This window comes from Haliotis rubra, unplaced genomic scaffold (genome assembly GCF_003918875.1).
Source record: "Haliotis rubra isolate DU_JTF1 unplaced genomic scaffold, ASM391887v1 Scf801, whole genome shotgun sequence".
NCBI classification, from domain to species: domain Eukaryota; kingdom Metazoa; phylum Mollusca; class Gastropoda; order Lepetellida; family Haliotidae; genus Haliotis; species Haliotis rubra.
Window position 1 is genome coordinate 303,848 of NW_025767526.1, and position 20,879 is coordinate 324,726.

At 37.9% G+C, this 20,879-nt stretch overlaps 1 protein-coding gene across 1 annotated transcript; it reads right to left on the reverse strand.

Moving 5' to 3' along the window:
- Nucleotides 1-200: 200 nt before the first annotated feature.
- Nucleotides 201-5,549, reverse strand: LOC124261640 (flavonol 3-sulfotransferase-like). Its single transcript, XM_046695981.1, has 4 exons — nt 5,423-5,549; nt 4,010-4,113; nt 551-713; nt 201-322 (listed from the first exon to the last, which is right to left on the reverse strand). Exons 1-4 carry the CDS (start codon nt 5,547-5,549, stop codon nt 201-203), a joined length of 516 nt encoding a protein of 171 aa, XP_046551937.1.
- Between the last annotated feature and the right edge of the window lie 15,330 nt (nt 5,550-20,879).

Genomic DNA, 20,879 nt, shown 5'->3' on the forward strand with positions numbered 1-20,879 from the left:
AACACCGACGAAGGTATATTTGTGTATGATGTTGCTAGACAAAGATTGTGTTCAAGTTATGTTTAGTGGGATATTGCTAAATAAAGGGTCTCCAATATTATAATGTTTTGACCATTTGAATAAAAAAAGGGTTAGCATAAATTCCGATTATCACGATACATTTGAAAACACACCGAAAATAAACAGAAAGCTCAGACATATTACTGTTTACTCCTGGCATATGTGTCATAGAATCTGGACCCCGCCATCTTTTCTTCGTACACTCTGTAGTAATCTTCCAGCATCTGGTCGTTGAACCAGTTCTTCCAGTCACCAACGACTCCTAGGGTATGTGATTTAAACATCATGATTGTCATAGAAGTTCTCCACAGTACTCGTTTGTTGTCAGGAAACACATTATTGCGCACCTTTTTAGAGATTACTCTTTTATCAAACGTTGCGCTTACATACCTGTGAATGATCGAAGTTTGCAATTGATATTTTACCTGATTTTTTGTGATGCACCTAAAACAGTGGATTTTGTTTAAAAAGTCAGTGTTCATGAAATTACCTTTTCTGTACAGAAAGTGTTCCCCGTCCAGTTTTATTGCAAAGGGTTCCTTGTCGATTTTCATTCTGGAAAAGCTACACTTCTCTGCAATGGCTCGGCACAGATCATCATTTCTGTGAAGTCCAAGAAAGTCGGACAGTGCTTGTACAGCGCACACAGGATCCTAAGAAAAGATATAGAACAATTATACCAAGGTCCTCAAATGTGCAAAAGTACGCATTCGTCCTTGTCATTACTTTTGCAGTGGTATCTTGCAAAATATAAACACAGTTTTGTTTTCGTTAGTCAGTTCACTGTATTTACACATCAAATGTTATTGAAGGGCGATGGGGTAGCCTAGTGGTTAAAGCGTTGGCTCGTCACGCCGAAGCCCCAGGTCCGATTATCAACATGGGCACAATGTGTGAAGCCCATTTCTGGTGTCCCCTGGAATATTGCTAAAAGCGGCGTAAAACTAAACTCAGTCAGTCAGTCAAATGTTCTTGGCCATTATTTGTTTGTCTTGTTAGCTCTGCTGCAACCGACTAACTGATTGAGTGATAGATGCAAAGTATTATTATTTTTAATTATTATATCTATATAGCGCACATATGCACGCAACTTGTGCAACTCGTTACCTCGAACATTGGATGTCAATCTCAACGGCACATCGTAGTTTTTACCCTGGGGAGTATACAACTCCTGCTGCCACTAGGCGCACCAAGTTCTTGTGGCTTTCTCATCCTAACGAGGTACCCATTCACAGCTGGCTCGCCTGGGACACATAGTCACACTACTTTGTCCAAGTTCACTGCACGTTGCTGTGCCCGCAACTAGGTGTTTGCACGTATTCATGTGGCCACCATCTGGTCATATATCTGAATCTGGTCTGAATAGTGGGTTGTTTTACGTGCACGGGGTTGTGAACTGTAAAAATAGGGTTGTGACAACACGGAAAGAATCTGCACTCCAAGGTTTTTACACTCGGTCACACGTGGGCTCCATCCCGGCACCTCAACCTCCCTGGATCACAAGCCTGGCGCCTAAGCCAGCTCGCCCACCGCGCGCCCCAGGACATATCAAGTTTACTTTGGAAATGTATTGTAAAACCATATTGAAATCAGATGTGTGAGGAACTGCTGATCAAAAGCTAAAATGTTATTTATTACTAACAGTTAAATTGTTCAAGGTATTTCTTCAATTACCAATAATGTTATGGATGCATGATAATTATAAGTCGGCGATAAGAGGGTGTCAGAGGATGCATGTTGGCTGCAGATAATATCTCCGATTTTATTACTTTGAGGTCAGTGGGAGGAAAATAACTATTTGTCAGTTTTAAATGCGGTAATAGTTAAGGAATTGTCGTTGGGAATAACACAAGGGCTGATTTTTAAGTGATTTTCATTATTTCCCCGATGCCATGTTACACGATACTAACACGATCTCGTGGTCTGACGTAGGGAATGCCGTGACACTATTCCGATTTTCCATGGCGTTTTCCTCGTTATCTCCTATCGTGTCACATCGTATTGCACATGGAGATTAAACGAACGATGCTGTTGGAAACTAACAATCACTGCAAAACACGTGTTACATAGGGTTATTTCGTTGTAAACGGCTGTTTGTCAATGATGGTGCAGCAGGGCAACGCGTGAGCTTGGCTCTGTCCTTACATATTGAAAGTTGTCTCAGAGCACATTGTGTACGGAACCGTCGCTTACATCATTTCGGAATAAAAAGATCGCCCATTGTATCAACTAAGTCATTTGTCACCAGTTTTCCCTCTCCGTAACCTCCAAAAACATCGTCCCATTCCATTCGTCACCAATCGAACCTTTCCGTAACCACCAAAAGACTCGTCCCCTTCTCGATTCTTATGTGCGAAAATACGACAAACCAATCAGAACTATCGTAATGATGGCGGCGCTTTGATAAAAATAATCCCGAGTACTTAAATCGTTTATGGCAGTATGTTTTTTTGTTTTTAAAATCATGAAAAATATATATCATCATATTGACAGTACCAAAAAAATTTGCTTAATGTGAAGTTTTTAATAAGAATAATGCCATGAAAGGAAAGAGATTCTAATACGCATACGTGCGTTTGTTGACATGGGTGTAACCGAGTGTTTTTTGGCGATCTTGCGAGTTCCTTTTGGAGATTTTACGTCCGCTTTCCAAAATGTTCAGAAAATATAATAAATAGCTACGAGTTTATATAATACATAGATACAATATATAACTTATCAACTATAATCTTTAACATTGGGCTTACATTTCAAATCTCTGGATATATTTTAGTCTGACGTTCATTGGGGCCTCCATTTTTTCCACCGCCTTCATTTTACCGGCAGGGGTATTACAGCAAGGTTGTTAAGTTGTTAGAGTACATTTAAATCATTTTTGAGTATCTGTTTTGGGATTTAATGAACCTAAAAAAGATTATTTTATTTGCATATCCCATAAAACAAATCCCAAGTTTGTTTGTTTTTTAAACCCTATTCAGAAGTATATATTTGGAAATATAAGGTGAATTTCTGGTAATAATTACATTAGAATATGCGTTTAACAAACATTTTTTCTCCTTTGTTCAGTTGTATCAAAGAGGATTACGTCATTGAAAGAAATGAACAAGAAAACCCAACAGTATGATATAAGTTCTTCGGTGATATTAAGTACCATTGGAATCTAACAGGGATAGAGTTATCGTTCTTGTTTGAAGTAGTTCTGATATAACTCCGCCAATATAAAATTCTTCTAGAGGGCCAAGAGTCGCTATTCGGCTTGTCCCGGAATAACACGAGTTTGTCACGAATGGTCACGAATGCGAACCAGGTGAGTCGCTTCGAACATAACCCGAACTGGCATGGGTCTGGTCATTATTGTTGTAGTGCAAATATTTCACTAATATTTCACACACAAAAATATAATAAGTATGATATGAAATTTATATGAAATCACTAAAGTACCTTGCCGTTCTCTGAACTTAAAAGCATGTTCCTGTAAGGTTCTACCTGTACATAAAAATATAATGCCCAATATACACTGATGTTTTGCTAAGTATGTTTTATATATATGAGTACAATATGTTCGTATCAGTTATGTGTAATACTGTACCTTATCATTATTTGATGTGTTCATATATATGTATACATATGATGGAATTGAAATATTTTATAAATGTAATGTTCAAAACATGTTGATGTTCTGCGAAGCTTAATAATTATGAAGATGAAAATAATATATTCACGTCAGTCTATTGTAATACTGTATCATTATTTTGATACTTTTTATATATTGAAATGAATTGAAATGTTTTATTGAATCTTCATTCTGCATCTGAATAAACCTTGGAACGCTATCAACTCTGATGTCATCATTATCCTGAATTCATATATTATATTTTAAGGCAAAAATTACCGTGAGACAGCACGTTCTCAATAGCACTAATATCATATGTGGAAATACGCTGTCTACCTTGATGGCTTCTTCATAATTTTGAAAATGCACTGGAATTTCAGGATGGTGAGTAAAATATTTCTCTGCGTCTCTCCAGTGTTCAAATATGCCATTACAGTCGACTGAAACAAAGGAAAATCCTCAGTTTAATCCCCGTGCCCAACTCTGGATGTTGGTAACTTATATTTTCCGAAACTTTGTAAAATTTATGGAAATGTTCTAACACGTGTGACAAAATCTTGGTTTGAGTGAGTGAGTGAGTTAAAACTTAACGTCACCTTGGCAACATTTCAGTCATATCTATATAATATCTTTGAGTTTATGACTCTTTGAATTTCTATTTACACATTTACACATTATTGTCGTGCTATGGCTGCAATTATGCCGATGCGACGTTTGCCTTGAATGGAACTCACTTTCCGTTATAAGAAATTTCAGAAACAAGTTAAAGATAAAAAACTGACTTAACTTAAACATTGTACAATCAACTTGGGATGACCTACTTCACATGATTTGCACTTGACTCGTCACTACATGTAATTTACTGGCATCACATAACTTAAATTTCTATAAATACGGTATGCATTGATAAGTGTAGCTTTCTGCATTTTCACAATCGAGGTGTGAAATGGGTTTAACAAGTTTTATCCACCTGAGTAGTTAAACCAAGACTTTCAAGTGGATACTTTAACCAATACATACCCCAGTACGTTTTGTATGCGTCTTTTTTTTCTATTTGTTTGGTTGTTGTTTAAGGCCGAATTGTGTAATTTTCCACACACAGTCGTCTTTAAATAATCGATTTTAGATCCGAAATCCAGTGAGGGACATCATGAGCATGTTGGCGTGTTAAACCGAGTCAGCGAGTCTAATCAGCCGATCCCGTAAGTCGCCTCTTACGACAAGGATGTCCTTTTTTACCCCGATTGTTATTGTTTTATTGACAGCATGAATAATTCCGAAAAGACTTGTGTTCTTTCCTATTTTCTGCACTTAAAAGCTTTGTGGGGCGGTGGGGTAGCCTGATGGTTAAAGCGTCGGCTCGTCACGGTGAAGACCTGGGTTCGATTCCCCACATGGGTACAATTTGTGAAGTCCATTTCTCGTGCCCCACGCTGTTATATTGCTTGAAGCGGCGTTAAACCATAATCACTGACTCACTAAAAGTCATAACAACTCTTTTCATATCTTTTCGCATGATTAGGAGGATTGCTAACAAAACGACACATTTTATCTTCTCCACAGCTGTGTGGTATCAGAGCAACATATAGGATGGTTATAGAAATGATGTCTTGTGTGACCCAACAATTTTATTCCATTACTAATGAGTCGATAGTTAACCTAACTATAGTTTGAGGGGTGAAGAAAGTTTCAGACCTGTTCCATCCAGGAAGAGTTGATAATAATCCTCAAAAGATCCCAGATATCTACCTAAGATGAACGGTCTGTTATAATAGAGTTTGTACAGAGAGACAGCAACATCCTTTGGGTCTCGCATAGTGTAGATGACTTTGCACTTCAGAGCTGTTACATCATCTGGAGAGTCGGACAGCTTCATGTGAGAATTGACGATGCGCGGTGATGGCAGCTGTGCAAGTTCATCATGAGGAGTTAACTCCATGAGATCCTTCGCTTTCTGGATGGTTTCAGCTTTACCATTAAGAAGCATGCTTGTCATTTCAAATGTCCAATTTGTCCCTTTGAAAAAGAAGAATTGAGACTAACATGTCAAAACCAGCTGACATTTGGTTCACAAGAGAGGAACATAAACCCTGATTGGCCTGACAGTTTATCGATTCTCAGCTGAGCAAAAAATCACTGAAAAGCTCATTTTTACTTAGAGCTTTTCATTCAAGATTTTCCAATTAATGTTCTGGTCAAGTCATTCCAGAAATTTTATGGTAAATATTCAGACAAATGTATTGTTACTGCTTGATAATGTTCTAATCAATCAAGCTTTATGTGGAACTGAAGGCCACGGGACCATAGTACAAGTATATACAATGTTCAACAGCAGAGTCATTTTTTCTTTATATTTACATAATAAATAAACAAAGCACTATTTTCAATTAATATACGGTTAGTGGTTGGCAATAACTGGATAAAGGTCCAATAGAAGGGATAAAACCCTTTCCACACCCAGAAGGAATCTCTGCTAAACGTAGAGTCGATTGTACAATTGTGACTATATTAGCAAATCTACTCTGGACATGCACATGCACATGCACATGCACATGCACATGCACATACACATGATCATGATATAAAAAAATGTACAGGAGACTGTGCATTTACTATGGATAATATGACCATTATGGATTTATTTTTTAACGATCAGATGTATTGTCAACATGACGCATTTGTGCAGTGTGATACCGCTACAGTAAATAGGCAGTGTTGAAAACTCCCAAATTCCAAGCCAGACAGCCGGACTGGTCACTTTAAAAAATTACCAGTCCGGATACAAACTTGCCTGTCCGGTTTTCAAGAATAAAAAAACAAAATAAAATCAGGTTTCTGAATACTTTACTTCATGTATTGTAACGTTAAGCCTAAGGTACATGGCCTGTTTTACAAACTAGAAATCTGTTGCATTTTCTGCCTCACAATCAAGATCAGAGAAATATCTACCAGACCACCGGACAGGCTACTTTTGAAATTTGACCGTCCGAGATGAAAATAGACCGTTCCGGTCGGTCGGGCAGGCGGGAATTTTAAACGCTAAAAAAAGGGCTTGCGCCATCGCTAATTTTCAATCCAGCGGGATTAATAAATTGACTGATATTTGGAGTTTGAATTTGAATTTACCTGTACGGGGATATCCGGTGAAATATATGTCGTCTGGCCTCATGTTTAAACCTTTGATTTGTTGAAGTATTTTGACGTCAAACATTGGTGTGTAATGCACCCCTTGGAATAGTTGATAGGTTATGGCTTGGCCGCTTCGATCTGTAACTTTAACCAAGTGTTGTCCGCTGAAATCCAAGGGTAACATCTGCCCAGATACCTAGGAAATATTATATCTTTCATGTAATTGTAAAACATATCAACTCACCCGTGAAGCTCAGGATTAAAATGAGCCTTCAGTAACCTATGCTTGTCGTGAGAGGCGACTAATGGGATCGGGTGGTCAGATCTTACTGGCTTGACACATGTCATCGGTTCCCAATTGCGCAGATCGATGCTCATGCTATTGATCACTGGATTGTCTGGTCCAGACTCGATTATTTACAGACTGTCGCCATGTAGCTGGAATATTGCTGAGTGCGGCGTAAAACTAAACTCACTCACATATCAAATATTAGGAATTCCCCAACTCCATTGTCCTTACATAGTAGGTAAGTCAAAATTAAACAAATGTGCACGCTTTCAATTTGATTGTTATTCAAGATTTCGTCAACGTTATTTTATTATTTCATAATACCGTGTATAAAAACGTGTAGCAACTCCAAGGGTTGGGGAGGTGGGGAAGCCTAGTGGTAAAAGCGTTCGCTCGTCACGCGGAAAAACAGGGTACGATTCCCCACATGGGAACAATGTGTAGAGCCCGTGTCTGGTGTCCCAGGCGCCTAATCGCCAGCACACAAAGTCAGCCGCCTAACCCGTTCAGCCACTTTCTAAGACAGCATTGTGTATTCATAGATGATATCGAGCTTCAGATGAATAAACCTGGTAGGAGAGTTAATTTATATATAGCATTCACGGAGGGATCATGACATTGCTACTTAGTACGGAAATAAGGTCACAGATAACCGTTATCACTGGTCATTCACCTTCATAGGCGGGTCGGGGTAGTGGGGTCGGGGTGTGTGTGTGGTGTGTGTGTGTGTGCAGGGGTGAAAGTTTATCAAATCACCATTGAAACTCTCGTGGAAATGAACTGTGCACCCCCAAACCCAATACCCCACCCGACCCCTTTTTCTACAAAAAGCTGTATCCGCCTCTGAGTCCTTTGACCAAGAAAATGATAGAACCTTCCTACCTACGTAAATGTGTCACCGGTCAAATGAACAAAATGTATTCAGTAACATTGTTGTGAAAAAATCAGTTTCCAAAGTTTTTTACTTACAGTGAATGTTCCGTCTTCACTCTTCATTTCATCCATTTTGATGTTTGCGCTGTGATACACGAGTGTCCTGTTACACAAGCCGGTCACTCTCTTGACTACAATAGGGTTAAAGTTCACAATCTGGGTTATAGTGAAATCGTACCCCAGCGACATTACATTTCCTAAAATTGGTCGAAGCGCACGTACAATCTCCATAACAAGCCCGCAAGATCGTCAGAAATACACTCAGTTGGACCCATGAGAGCAGTTATGTCAACAAACGCACGTGCGTGTATTTGAATCTCTCACCGTCAATCGCATGATTCTTATTAAAAACTTCATAATAGGCAGCAAAATCCTTTTAGCTACGTTCTTTGTACTTTCAATATGACGATATATATTTTTCATGATTCTTTAAACAATGACATAATTCCATAAACGATTTAAGTACTCGGGATTATTTTTTATCAAAGCACCGCAGTCATTTACGCGCGTTCTGATTGGTTTGTCGTATTTTCGCACATAACAAGTATCGAGTGGGGGACGAGTCTTCTTGGAGGTTACGGAAAGGGGCGAGTGGCTCAATCACAAGTTGCGTTATAAGATATTCGTAAAGAGCGTTCCAAGGGACATAACTCGCTTGAAATAAAGTTCGGTCGGTAAAGGGCGCGAAAGTCAATTTAATGAAACGTTGCATTAATTCATTCGAACTTTTTAATTTCAAATTTTATTCTTAATACGTAATTCTTTTCGGAATATATTATATGGTAGCTTCGTTGTGGGCTGATAGTTAGTATTAATGAGAGAAATGCAAAATTTATTTTTAGAGAAGTGTGGCTTGATAGTGTGCCTTTTATTGGCAGATTAAGTACCGCTTATTAAAGTCTTTGCAATCCTTTGTTATGCCATAGAGTAGGCTGTTGCAGTAGTCCATGTGATCCCATGCGTGTTGCGATGGCATTGTGTTAAGATGCCGAATATAACCAATATTCCTGAAGTGAAAGTGGCATAGATACTGATTTGGTCTTCCATGGTTAAGGACGAGTCAAGAAAGACTCCAATATCTTCAACGAACTGTGAGATTGTAATGGATTCCTGACCAACTGTTAAACTGCTGCTGCAGCATTTCTGTAATCTGGAGTAGAAAGTACAGTTACCTCAGGTTTGTCTATATTACGTTTTAGCATTTAATGTCTCCTCTTGGCTTGCTCTATCCACAGCAAATCTTTTGTCAGCTGGGAAAAAATCTGCATAGAACTAGTGGTCAATCTCATGATCAGTACGTTTCTCAAAGGTTTAGTGTTTAGGGTAAAGAGTGGAGGCCCTTGAACGGAGCCTTGAGGGACGCCGCATAAAAGCAGTGTGAGAGACTGTTTCTAATGACTGTTGATTGAGATCTGTCACAAAGATAGGAGATACACCACTTTAGAATTGTACTATTAATGTCATTATCCAGTCTGAGAAGATGGACTAAAATATCATGTATTTTTGTTATATATTTTTTGTTGCATTTGTACACAGTTGCACATGTATATAGATTGTCTATATAAACAAAAGGTGACAAGATGACCAGAATTTAGTAAATTGGTTTAGATGTCCATACATTTTTGCTGTGTATTTAGTGAAGTAATAAAAGCACGTGAGTTCTTCCTGAATCATTTCAAAAATTTATTAGTTTTTTATATGTTTTATTTTTTAAACAAAATTCTTTGCATACACTTATTAAACGATTTATCGGTCCAAAATTTGGTAGTAGAGAGCCAACAAGTATATCTTTTTTGTTAAGTTTAGTGGATAAATCGGCTTTCTGGTTGACCCATTTTTCAAATTGTGTCCAGATGGAACTCACATGGTTGCAAGACCAAACAGATGATCAACTGTTTCACGTTGATTATTACAATAACCACATAAATTGCTAGTATCTCATCTAAAAAGTAAGAAATTTGTTGGTATGATATAGTCAAGACTTGGATATTGAAACAATTTATTGCTGTTTAGAAATTTGCGGACATTAAGTTGGAATCATATTATTTTTTTGTCTATCAGGTTCCAGTACTGTTTCTCCAAATATCAATTCCCATTCCCGCTGAGTTTGTATTAGAGTTTAATAATAATATCGATTTCCTTTTACTGTTTTAAGTAGATTGTATGATATTAAATGGCATAAAAGGATATTCCAGATTTGTTTAAAAATTTTGAAAACCCATTCCACAGCAATATGCTTTGACAGATGCTAACACGCTGTTGAACTCTAGAAAATTACATTAATGTCATAATGTTGTTTGAATTCTTCAAGATGAAAAGAACTTTTTTCATTAATAAGATCACTCATAAAATTTATTCCTTTACTATGCCATAACTTTAATGAGACTGGTCTTTTACCAATTGTAATATCGTCGTTCAACCAAACGCTTTTGGATAATACATTAGTTTCAGAGTTATCTTTTTGGCTAGGATTGTTTACAAATTGAACCAAGCAAAAAGCAAATCGGAATAGTAAGAACCAGCGACATTGTTTTGTATCCATGCTTTAGGGTCGTTAATGTTTGTCGTCCAGATACTTTTTCGAATATTCTTTGGCAGATTCAATTAAAAAAACTATTGTCTCCGTAACATGGAAATCTTTTGAGCCTGTATGAGTTCTTTAATTTTGGGGCAATATATACCACCACCTTCTGTGTTGCAAATAAGTTGTGTTCTCTTGATTTTGTCACGTTTGTTGCCCCATACGAATGTGATTATTTTTGTTTGGAAAGGGTTTAACATCGAATCGGGAGGGTCTGGTATTGCTCAAAATAGGTGATTTAACTTAGGTAATATGAGTGATTTAGGAATAGTATTTCTTCCGAGAGGTGTGATGTGTCTTACAGACCATTTTGTTTCACATATTCTTAACTTATTTTTGAAATTCAATTCGATCATTTGGGTTAGGTCAGTGCCAAATGTTATACCTAGAAGGCCAAAAGGTTGCTAGCTCCAAAAAATATCATGGTCTATATTGTCAAATGTTGCAGAACGATCTAGTAGCAGTAACATAAAAAGTATTACCTCTAGTCCTGGCAGTAGTTTCCTGTCCGAAAGGGACAGAGGAACAGTAACTTGTGTTAGGGTTGAAAGAAACCTGACACTTCTTAACCAGTATATTTCATTTATCCATTAAAAGAAAATACTTATATCACACACATAAGTGAATGCTTGTCCTCGCTAGATGAGACAGGTATTATCAAAAACATCATTAACTAAGAAACTTGCCTCAGACATTTAACCCACCCGAATTCTCTCTGGTTATGAAACCTCTGGTACCGTGTTCCTGGTTATGAAGCCTCTGGTACCGTGTTCCTGGTTATCAAACCTCTGGTACCGTGTTCCTGGTTATCAAACCTCTGGTACCGTGTTCCTGGTTATGAAGCCGATGGTGCTTTCACTGGAACACTTTTTCCCTGCTTACCATTTTCACACCTGATGTCATCATTGCTCTACAGTAATCCATTTATATAGTTTTCACATACAGAAATTTAGCATTTTGTGCTCAAGGGAATATATTCCAGTAGACAAATGATTCTGTTTAATCTCCGACATCGACGTTCATGCTATAGCTGGTTCCAGTACAACGTCGTCAACTTTAAAGTGTATTAGGCCTGGTCAAGCAAAAAGACTACAACCGGGATAGTCATCGTGTTTCATTCGAGAAATGATGATTCATGTTACAGAAAAACAAGAAAAATATGTGTTTTAGCTACACAAAAATACTTGTTCTTCTTATAAAACTATCTCCGCTTATCAACGTTTGGATAGAATCATTGAGAAATGATTTCCTGAATTGAATCATTGGGGTTTGTTGTCAACCTTTGTTCCGGCATAACGTTCGTATAATCTTGACCCGGCCATTTTCTCCTCATACACTCGGTAGTACTCCTCCAGCATCTCATCCGTGAACCAGTTCCTCCAGTCTCCAACGATAGTCCTTGAGCCACACCTGACCAAATTGAGGGGCTAACAGCCACTATGATTTTCATATAGCTTAAGGTATGTACTTTATGAAATCACAAGGATACCTCCTATGCTCAGCTAAATAGGTTTTTGACGGCCATTTTTAAAGATGGCCGCCATTTTCTTGAACCGGACCAGCATTAGACATCGAAATGTGGGTGAAATATGTTTAGTATTCAATTTCCCACATGTTGATATGTAATTTGTAGGGCTTCAGCATGATTAGTTTTTACTAATTGGGAAAAATGTATGACAAAATAGGATTTTCCACCCAAAATGCAGATATTTTGTTATTTTCGCGGGAAATTAATAATCACAAAGAGGAGAACTTACACAAATTAGAAAGTCTATGTCTCTAAGTATACATTTGTTTCCATTTAATATTCAAATCTAAATTAAAATGGACTTTTAATCAGGTTTATAACGCAGGTCCCATTTTTCACTAAATGGCAGCCTTTCGGTAGAAAATGAATTCATTTAAAATTCCACTTGGGGTATGACAGCAAGGTCACACGAATGTTCAGTTTGAGAAATATTTTAAAGTCATTTTTGAGTTTCTGCTTTGCGATTTAATGTAGCTGGGTTGGGTTTTTTTATAAAATCTATTTACATATGCAATAAAACAAATCCCTTTTTCGATTATTAACCCCTATTTAGAAATATAATTTGATGGGGTTTTTTAGATTTTTTTATTTTATTTCCCAGCATATGCTTACATGACACATAATTATACGTTGATGTTCACATATACATAGGTGTGCATACATATATGATAATTACAGGTTTGACTATTGGCAGAGGGCCTAAGTCGATATTACATTATCCATTATTTCTCTGCAGATGTTACATATACATAAGAAGGCAAAAGTGCTTAGTTCATAGATGATAATTACAGGTTGACTATATCAGGTAGGCGTAGGTATAAATGGAAATATTAGGCGAACATCTGATAACAATTACGTCAGAATATGTCTTTAACAAATATCTTTTTCTCCTTCTTTTAGTTGTTTCAAATAGGTTTAAAATAAATAAGCAAAACAAAAAACAGCAATACAATGTACGAGTGCTTCGGTCATGTTAAGTACCATTGAATCAGGAATAGAGTTATCGTTCCTGTTTAAAGTAATTCTGATGATCATGCGCCAACATGAAATCCTTCCAGAGGGGCACGAGTGGCTATTCGGCTTGTCCCGGATGACACGAGTTGGTCACGAATGGTTGCGACCTTACCAAACTAAGGACATGACAAATGTAAACAAAACACAACAAAGCGACAATACACCTATGTCTGTTCTGGTATTGCAAGGTTATGTTGAACATATTTTTGTTGTGTTTGATAGACATTTTGGCCATTAATCAGGACATAGTGGTATGCTGTGTTTTTACGTATTTGATTTGACATAGTTGGGCTCTTTTTGACAATGTTAGTTATCGTAAACACCTAATAGTAGATTAGTGAGACGACACACGAATCAGACTTCGTCCTGTATGTACTGACTACTGACAGCCATAATGGTCACTACATCATCCCATAATACCTAAGAACACGTCAGTGGTCACACATTATGTACTGACTACTGGCAGCCATTTTGTTGGGTACATTATCACAGAATACCTTGGAGCACGTCAGCGGTCACACATTATGTACTGAATTCTTCATATCACAGCCATACCACTGATCATAAAGCATACTCTAAACATAAACGCCAGAGATTATTCACTCGCGAATATCTGTCGAAACCATGTGGCATTACATGCAAGTATTGATGTGTATAAGTATGGGTTACCGAAAATAAGTTTTGACTGCAAGTCAAGTACGGCCACTCACACAATAGAAACAACGTGGTCTCTAGTGATGAAAAAAGCTGATTTTTAAGCAAACTTTTTATTTCCTTGAAATTTGTAATAATGTGCATCCTCTAAAGTGCCCAAGCAAATGAAAAAAAATGTCATCCAAAACAGGCACAGATTATTTATTCGACAGTTCGACAGTTTAAAACTAGGTTTACTGTCGCGCTCAAGGCGCGCTCACGTGTGAAGTACGTGTGTTGTGTTGTGGGAGTTTCAGTCATGCCTACAGACATCCAAATGTATGATAATGGGCTGAAAATATGTGAAAACATGACAATTTTATTTCTCTATCATCTGATACGCGATGTGTTTCGGGTTTTTATTGATTTTACGATATGGAAATTTCTCGTTAGATTGATGAAACAATTGGAGAGTTTGAAAAACAAGACGTCAGAGGAACTGCACAACTATATATGTATTACCCATATGATAATAGGGTAAACAAGTGTCATAACTTCATATCTATCTGTCTGTATGTGCACATATCACAGATGTTCAGGAATAGATGACTGAATGGGGAGGTGCCCGTGTGTGTGTGTGTGCGTGCGTGCGTGTGTGAGTGTGTGTGAGTGTGTGTGTGTGTGAGTGAGTGTGAGTGTGTGTGTGTGTGTGTGTGTGTGTGTGTGTGTGTGTGTGTGTGTGTGTGTGTGTGTGTGTGTGTGTGTGTGTGTGTGTGTGTGTGTGTGTGTGTGTGTAAATACTATATCTGTTTATAGAAATATCACATGCAAATGAGTTTCTCCTTAGGTTAAATAATACTCGGGTAGCATATTTATGAAGTCGTACAAAGAACACAAGAATAATCACCACCAACGTGGTGTTCACATAACTTCATTGGCATAATGACTTCGTTGTGGTTCATCCTACCTTGGACGTTCCTCATATCACTCACTGAACTGACTTTTTCAGACTCGATTCTCTATAATCGGAATATTGGTGCTGTGTTAAACAAAATACGTACAATCGTTACATAGGTTAACGGCGATAATTGATGGAAGTCAATTTCTGTATTTGACGAACACGAGTATATTCTTGCCCCTTCTTCGGATGAATGAAAATATTTTCAGACATTACATAGGCTTGAATGACATTCTTTCAGTTATTTGAAATTGTAAACTATATACTTCAGGCATGATTGCTTCTATACCTTCTGATTGGATTGATACAAATATAGAACAGCATGCGGTCGTGTATTAACTATAAAACAAGCTCACGTTTTACTGTTCATATAAAATTGACTTTGCAGAATGCTATGTCAGTGACGCAATTCGAATTTATATGATACACTCATATATATTTTTGATAAAAATGAGTTTGTGAATTGATCTTTTATTACAGGGAGGGTGGGGTGGATGGATGTCACCTGTATTTAGGGGTATGGGTTACTTAAAGTGGGGAAATGCCAAACCAATCATGTCCCGCTGGCCTCCTTCTCCCATAATAAACGAACTTTCCCTTAACTAAAATCACAAACGCATTATTAGGAGAAATGTAACTTCGAGGAGGCAGATTATTTACAGAACGTATACTGTTTAAATCACTTGATAATCTCAAACCCATGAGAATGTCGCAGTAGGTGTATCTTTGGCATAACCATGATCTCAGGTTCAAAATAACTGTTTCATGTCCAAAAGAGCACACTCCTGCTTCAAGTTTACGTTATATATAAGGCTACACCATGTACACGGTAACCAGCAATCCAGGATGTAATATCACTGACTGACTGAGTTTGGTTTTACGCCGCTTTTAGCAATATTCCAGCAACATCACGGAGGGGGACACCAGACACATTGTACCCATGTGGGCATTCGAACCCGGGTCTTCGGCGTGACGAGCCAACGCTTTAACCATTAGGCTACCCCACCGCCCCGATGTATTATCAACTTGAACGAAATATTAAAACATTTTTGTGATACCGGGTATTGTCTCCTCCCCACAACTTTCTTCCTGGTTGTGTGTCCCTGTACGTTTCAAACGTGGACACGGGTGAGTAGCCATGAGGTTTTACACGCGGATCATATATTTGCAGTTTAATTTTGATGTCAGTAGTATCCGTTTCAGCACGATTTTGTTTCATAATGGGGATAGATACCCTTACTTCCTCAGAAAGATGTATTTCGACATCGCTATTATCACTCAGTGTTTTCTATGTACAAAGCGCCCGACGTTCGGGTTCCTGTTGTGAGAGAGGCTGGGGCATGACCTGTGTCTATTTTGGTTGCAATGCACAGCAATTTGTGTTAGTGTGGAAAGGTATTTGTGGATACCTGTTTCGTTCATGGCACTTGCTATGTGTGTCTACCTTTCTGGTAATATATATGGACACATCTGTATACAGTCAGTAAATGTAGATAGCGAATTACGAGAGTTTCTCCTATCTAGAACGGTGCATTAATAACAGATTCACTGGTGTGTAACAGTATGCGTACGTCTCAAAAACATCAACATAACAGCCTCTAAGTCTCGTCGCGCAGCAAAACATAACGGTTATGATCGGGTGTTCCTGTTGGTTGCACCTTGATACTGACTACTTGTGAGCCAGTCGATAGTTATATAATTTGTTCATATTCCCAGGGAGATACTGTTTGTATTTCGAGTTTCATTAAGTGAACTTGTTTAGCGTTTCATTTATTACCCACGTCAATGTAGCCACTGTGGAAATAAACATAACACAAATAACACAATCAGTTGTTCAGCCCGAGTGTAGGAGATACAGCAACTTGCTCGTCGACAGTTGATAAAGCGCAGGTAACAATCTCTCGCATACATGGTCAGTCCGACCCACAGGGCATTAATAAAACACTAAATACTGAACACATAAAATGACCTCTACATTCTAATAATAATACCACATAAAACCTGGCAGGTCTAAAGAGCGTGAAAACTTAAACGTTATGGCATATTGATGGTTAGAATTTTCAAACTGCTCATTGAGTACAGTGTCGTAAAATTGCTATTTTAAGATCTTGTTTTATACAACAGTCGCATGCATGCATATTTAAAACAAGCGGGTAACAAAGGTGACGATATGAAAGGTACATACATAATGCATGTCCATAAGAATGTGATACTATCAAAGATGGAAGTTAGACATGCGTCAATAACAAACAAGTTGGTGAGTAAATGTTGCCTTAAGCCGCATCGGCAATATTGCAGGTATTCGCGGCTAAACAAACAAATATGTATTTCCTATGGAAATTAATATTACTATCTTAAAGTGACGACGAAGGCCATTAACACATCAATCCGTTATAGCCGGTCGCTCCTCACGAGTGCCACAAAAAGCAAAGATGCAAGTGAGACAGATGAGATGTCATGTTTACTTATATATTTTGTTTCATGTACACATCTGTCCAGTCAAAAGTTCTCCCTATCAGTCTGCAAAGAAATTCACATGTAATGAACTGAGACAACAAGAAATGTAATATACGTTAACTGTCAGGCACGTCCCAGGTTCACAATCAATTGTATGTCAAATCACCGGTGGTGTCAAATATAACTAGGACATTTGCCATGTAATATAGTATACCTGCCGGCCGGCTATTGTTTCACTTGGACGTTGTATCTGTGAGATCGAGAGACGAGGTCGGATCAAATGGCTGGGTAAGCATGACAAGATCTACCCACCGGGTTTTATTGCACGTTTTAGCAAATTAATGTTGCTAATTAGTAAATGTTTCTGATATTCCCAGTTGCCAAAAATCGTCCTTGAAATTTGAAGGTGAATCATGTCTGGCATGATTATATATTACGCAACCATGTCGTTTTGTGAAATATGCGTAGGAGCAATACACACCAATGATTGTTCCGTTGCAGGTTCCATCCCTGGGGGAACAGACCCAAAACACCCAGGGCCGTAGTTAACTTTTCTTAATTAGGAGGGCACTGTCAACATTGAAAGAGTGTTAGATCAATACTTTGATGTACAAAAAATTATCTGGGCTGCCTACGAACTGCCGTCTTTCCAAATGGACGCATGACAGAACAAATATGTTCTTCGTATTTGAAAGTTAAATACACTCTTAAACGATTTCTTTTTGAAATTCCTTTTTTGGTACTATCACATGTTTCATGTTAATTCGGAAATTATCTCACGGAGCACTCAGTGCGATGTCTGGGTAGAATCAAACTTCATGATTATAGTTTGTGATGGTGAGACATCCTAATATTGCGTATTTTGTTTTACCGTTTATATGCACCCTGCTATTTTCTTAATTCTCAATTCTCTTGTTTATTTAACACAAGAAAGCTATTGAAAAAAAGATAATAATGCATAAACAGTGGTTGTAAATGTGAATTTAAATATCTGAGTACTATCTTTGTATGAGTCTCCTTTACATGTTATTTCAATGTTACGCTCAGTATATTACTCAGTTGTTGCGAAGAAAAATATAATATCATATTATAGTCGGTGGTGTCTGTATTTTGAAATGCTGCTTGCCATCTGCAATCCGTATTCCACGTTTGCCTATTATGAGGGACTTCTAAAGCTAAGCTATGTATAAGACAGATATACATTACGAAACAATATATACGACCATGCATTAACTGTTACCGTACAATGAACCAACCGCCGTTATATCCACCATTGTCTTAAGTTGATGATGTTGTACATGGTTTCACTTTCTTCAGGAAATATTGCTATAGGACAAAGTGCCACACAGAGCAGTACATTCACCGAAAAGTGTGACAGGATAGGGAATACTTATTACAGGTTCGAGGCCAGGTACGGCGTAGATGGCAGAGCTACCACCAACGTCTATAGCACACCATTCACATGTACACATACAAACACAGGGGATCAACACCCAGCTTGGACTGTTCAACTGAAGAACTCTAACACAGACAAGATACAACACGTCAAGCTGTATCTACGTGATGGGCGGAGAATATATATCTTATTTTTGTTTTCATTTATAACTGGTATTGTGCTCAATTACCCATTATTCTCTTTGACTAAATCATCATTAAAACATCATGTATTGTTGATGTATTCTTTGTAATGCTTGATAACATGTACGTGCGGATGTGTTGTCATCATGGCTACTTTTGGGTTTTCAGTCAACACTTGTCTGCCCTTTTGGACTTGTGTATGTGCATACTAATACTTACTATACCTTTTCAGATGTCGCCAATGTATCTACTGCCTTATCAAATGAGATATATGACATCAGAGAATGCACATTTTCACTTTGAATTGGTGTCATGGACAGAAACAAGGGCATGGAGATATATGATGGTGGTCAGCTTTGCTTGGACTGGTCAACGGACACATACCCGCCTGCTATAGCTGATGTCAAATGTCAACAAGCACTGACAGGAAACAACCTCACCATACAGAAAAGCAATTATGCCGCGTTGTGCAAGGTGCAGATATTTGGGAGGTTAACATACGTCTGTGAACATGTGACCATGTGAGCACAACAGAAACTAAGTTATTTGACAAGACGACGACTGCACAGTGTAAGGTGCAAGTCTCAAGTTCACTGTGGCAATTGTTTTGACGATTTGCTGGGTGAAGTGATGAAAAAGCAATAATTAAATAGCTCGATCATCATAAGGCTGCAACATTCATGGATTCTTTCCTGAAGCTGGGCAAATGTATTGGTCTAAATGACATTAGAGATAACAACGCTCGTAATGAAACTGTGATAGATAGATAGATAGATAGATAGAGATAGATAGATAGACAGACAGACAGACAGACAGATAGATAGTGGTACGGTTAATAATTTGCAGTCACAAAAGGTTTAAAAGTCGCCTTTGAACCACCAAAATAGAACAGAGACAAGTCTAAAATATTCAATAATATATTGAACAAACAATGAGCAAACTACAATGAATGACTATACAGATTTCTGGTACAATGCCATTGGGTCACAAATCTAAAATATTGGGTCACAAATATAAGATATCAACTCACCAGAGTCTTGACATTTACAGTGAGAACAGATATACTGATTGAAGGTCGTCAGTCTTGAAATGTTGAGAAACTCGACGATGGCAGACAGCTGTGTATAAATCCAATCATGTGAAAATCCCCGTGTCCCACTACTCAACAACCAGCCTTTATATAGCTCTTACACAGTTCTTGAGCATTCAAGCAAAGCTAGGCTCCCTCATTATTCTCTCACAAGGATGCAGGATTTTCTCGAACACACGACATGATGAAAGCCGGAAGTCAAAACTAAAGATTGCCAAGGGCAGGTAATTCTGCAACGCTATCTCAAAAAAGGGCGTGCCAATACTATTGCCATTGAACATATATGATGCGAGATGTGACCCACAACACACACTCAAAACTTAAAACATTGTGACCCATAATAACTATCACTTAATCAATGATATTACAAATTACAAATAACACACTCTCATAACAGTGTATTTAGGGGTGGGTGAAAGTAAAATACTATGTCAATCTCTTCCATAATAAACTACCAGTCCCCTAAATAACTAGACTTACAAACTCATTATTTAGAAAAATATAAGTTTGAGGAGGCAGGTATATGACAAATCGTATACTGTGTGGTTCACTTGATAATCTCAATCCCATCAGAATATCGCAGCATGTGTATTGGGCCATAACCATGATCTCAAGTTCAAAATAACTATGTGTTATGTTCTAAAGAGCACACATACCTCATTGTCACCTCAAAGTTAACATAAACCTATGTACAAGGTATCCCGCAAACCAGGATGTAATATCAGTTGAACGAACTGTTAAAACATTCCTATGTCACCTGGTGTGGAACACCGGTAGTTTCCTCCCTACAATTTTCTTCCTGGTTGTGTGTCGATATATTTTTCCAATGTAGACACGGGTGAGTATCCATGAGGTTTTACATTACATTTGCAATTTAATCTTGATGCCAGTAGTATCCGTGTCATCATAATTATGGGGGATAGATACCGTTATTTCCCCAGGATGATATCCCACGACAGTGGTACAGTCGCTCAGCTTAATCTTTAGGTTTCCAACATACCCGCGTGAGTATCCAT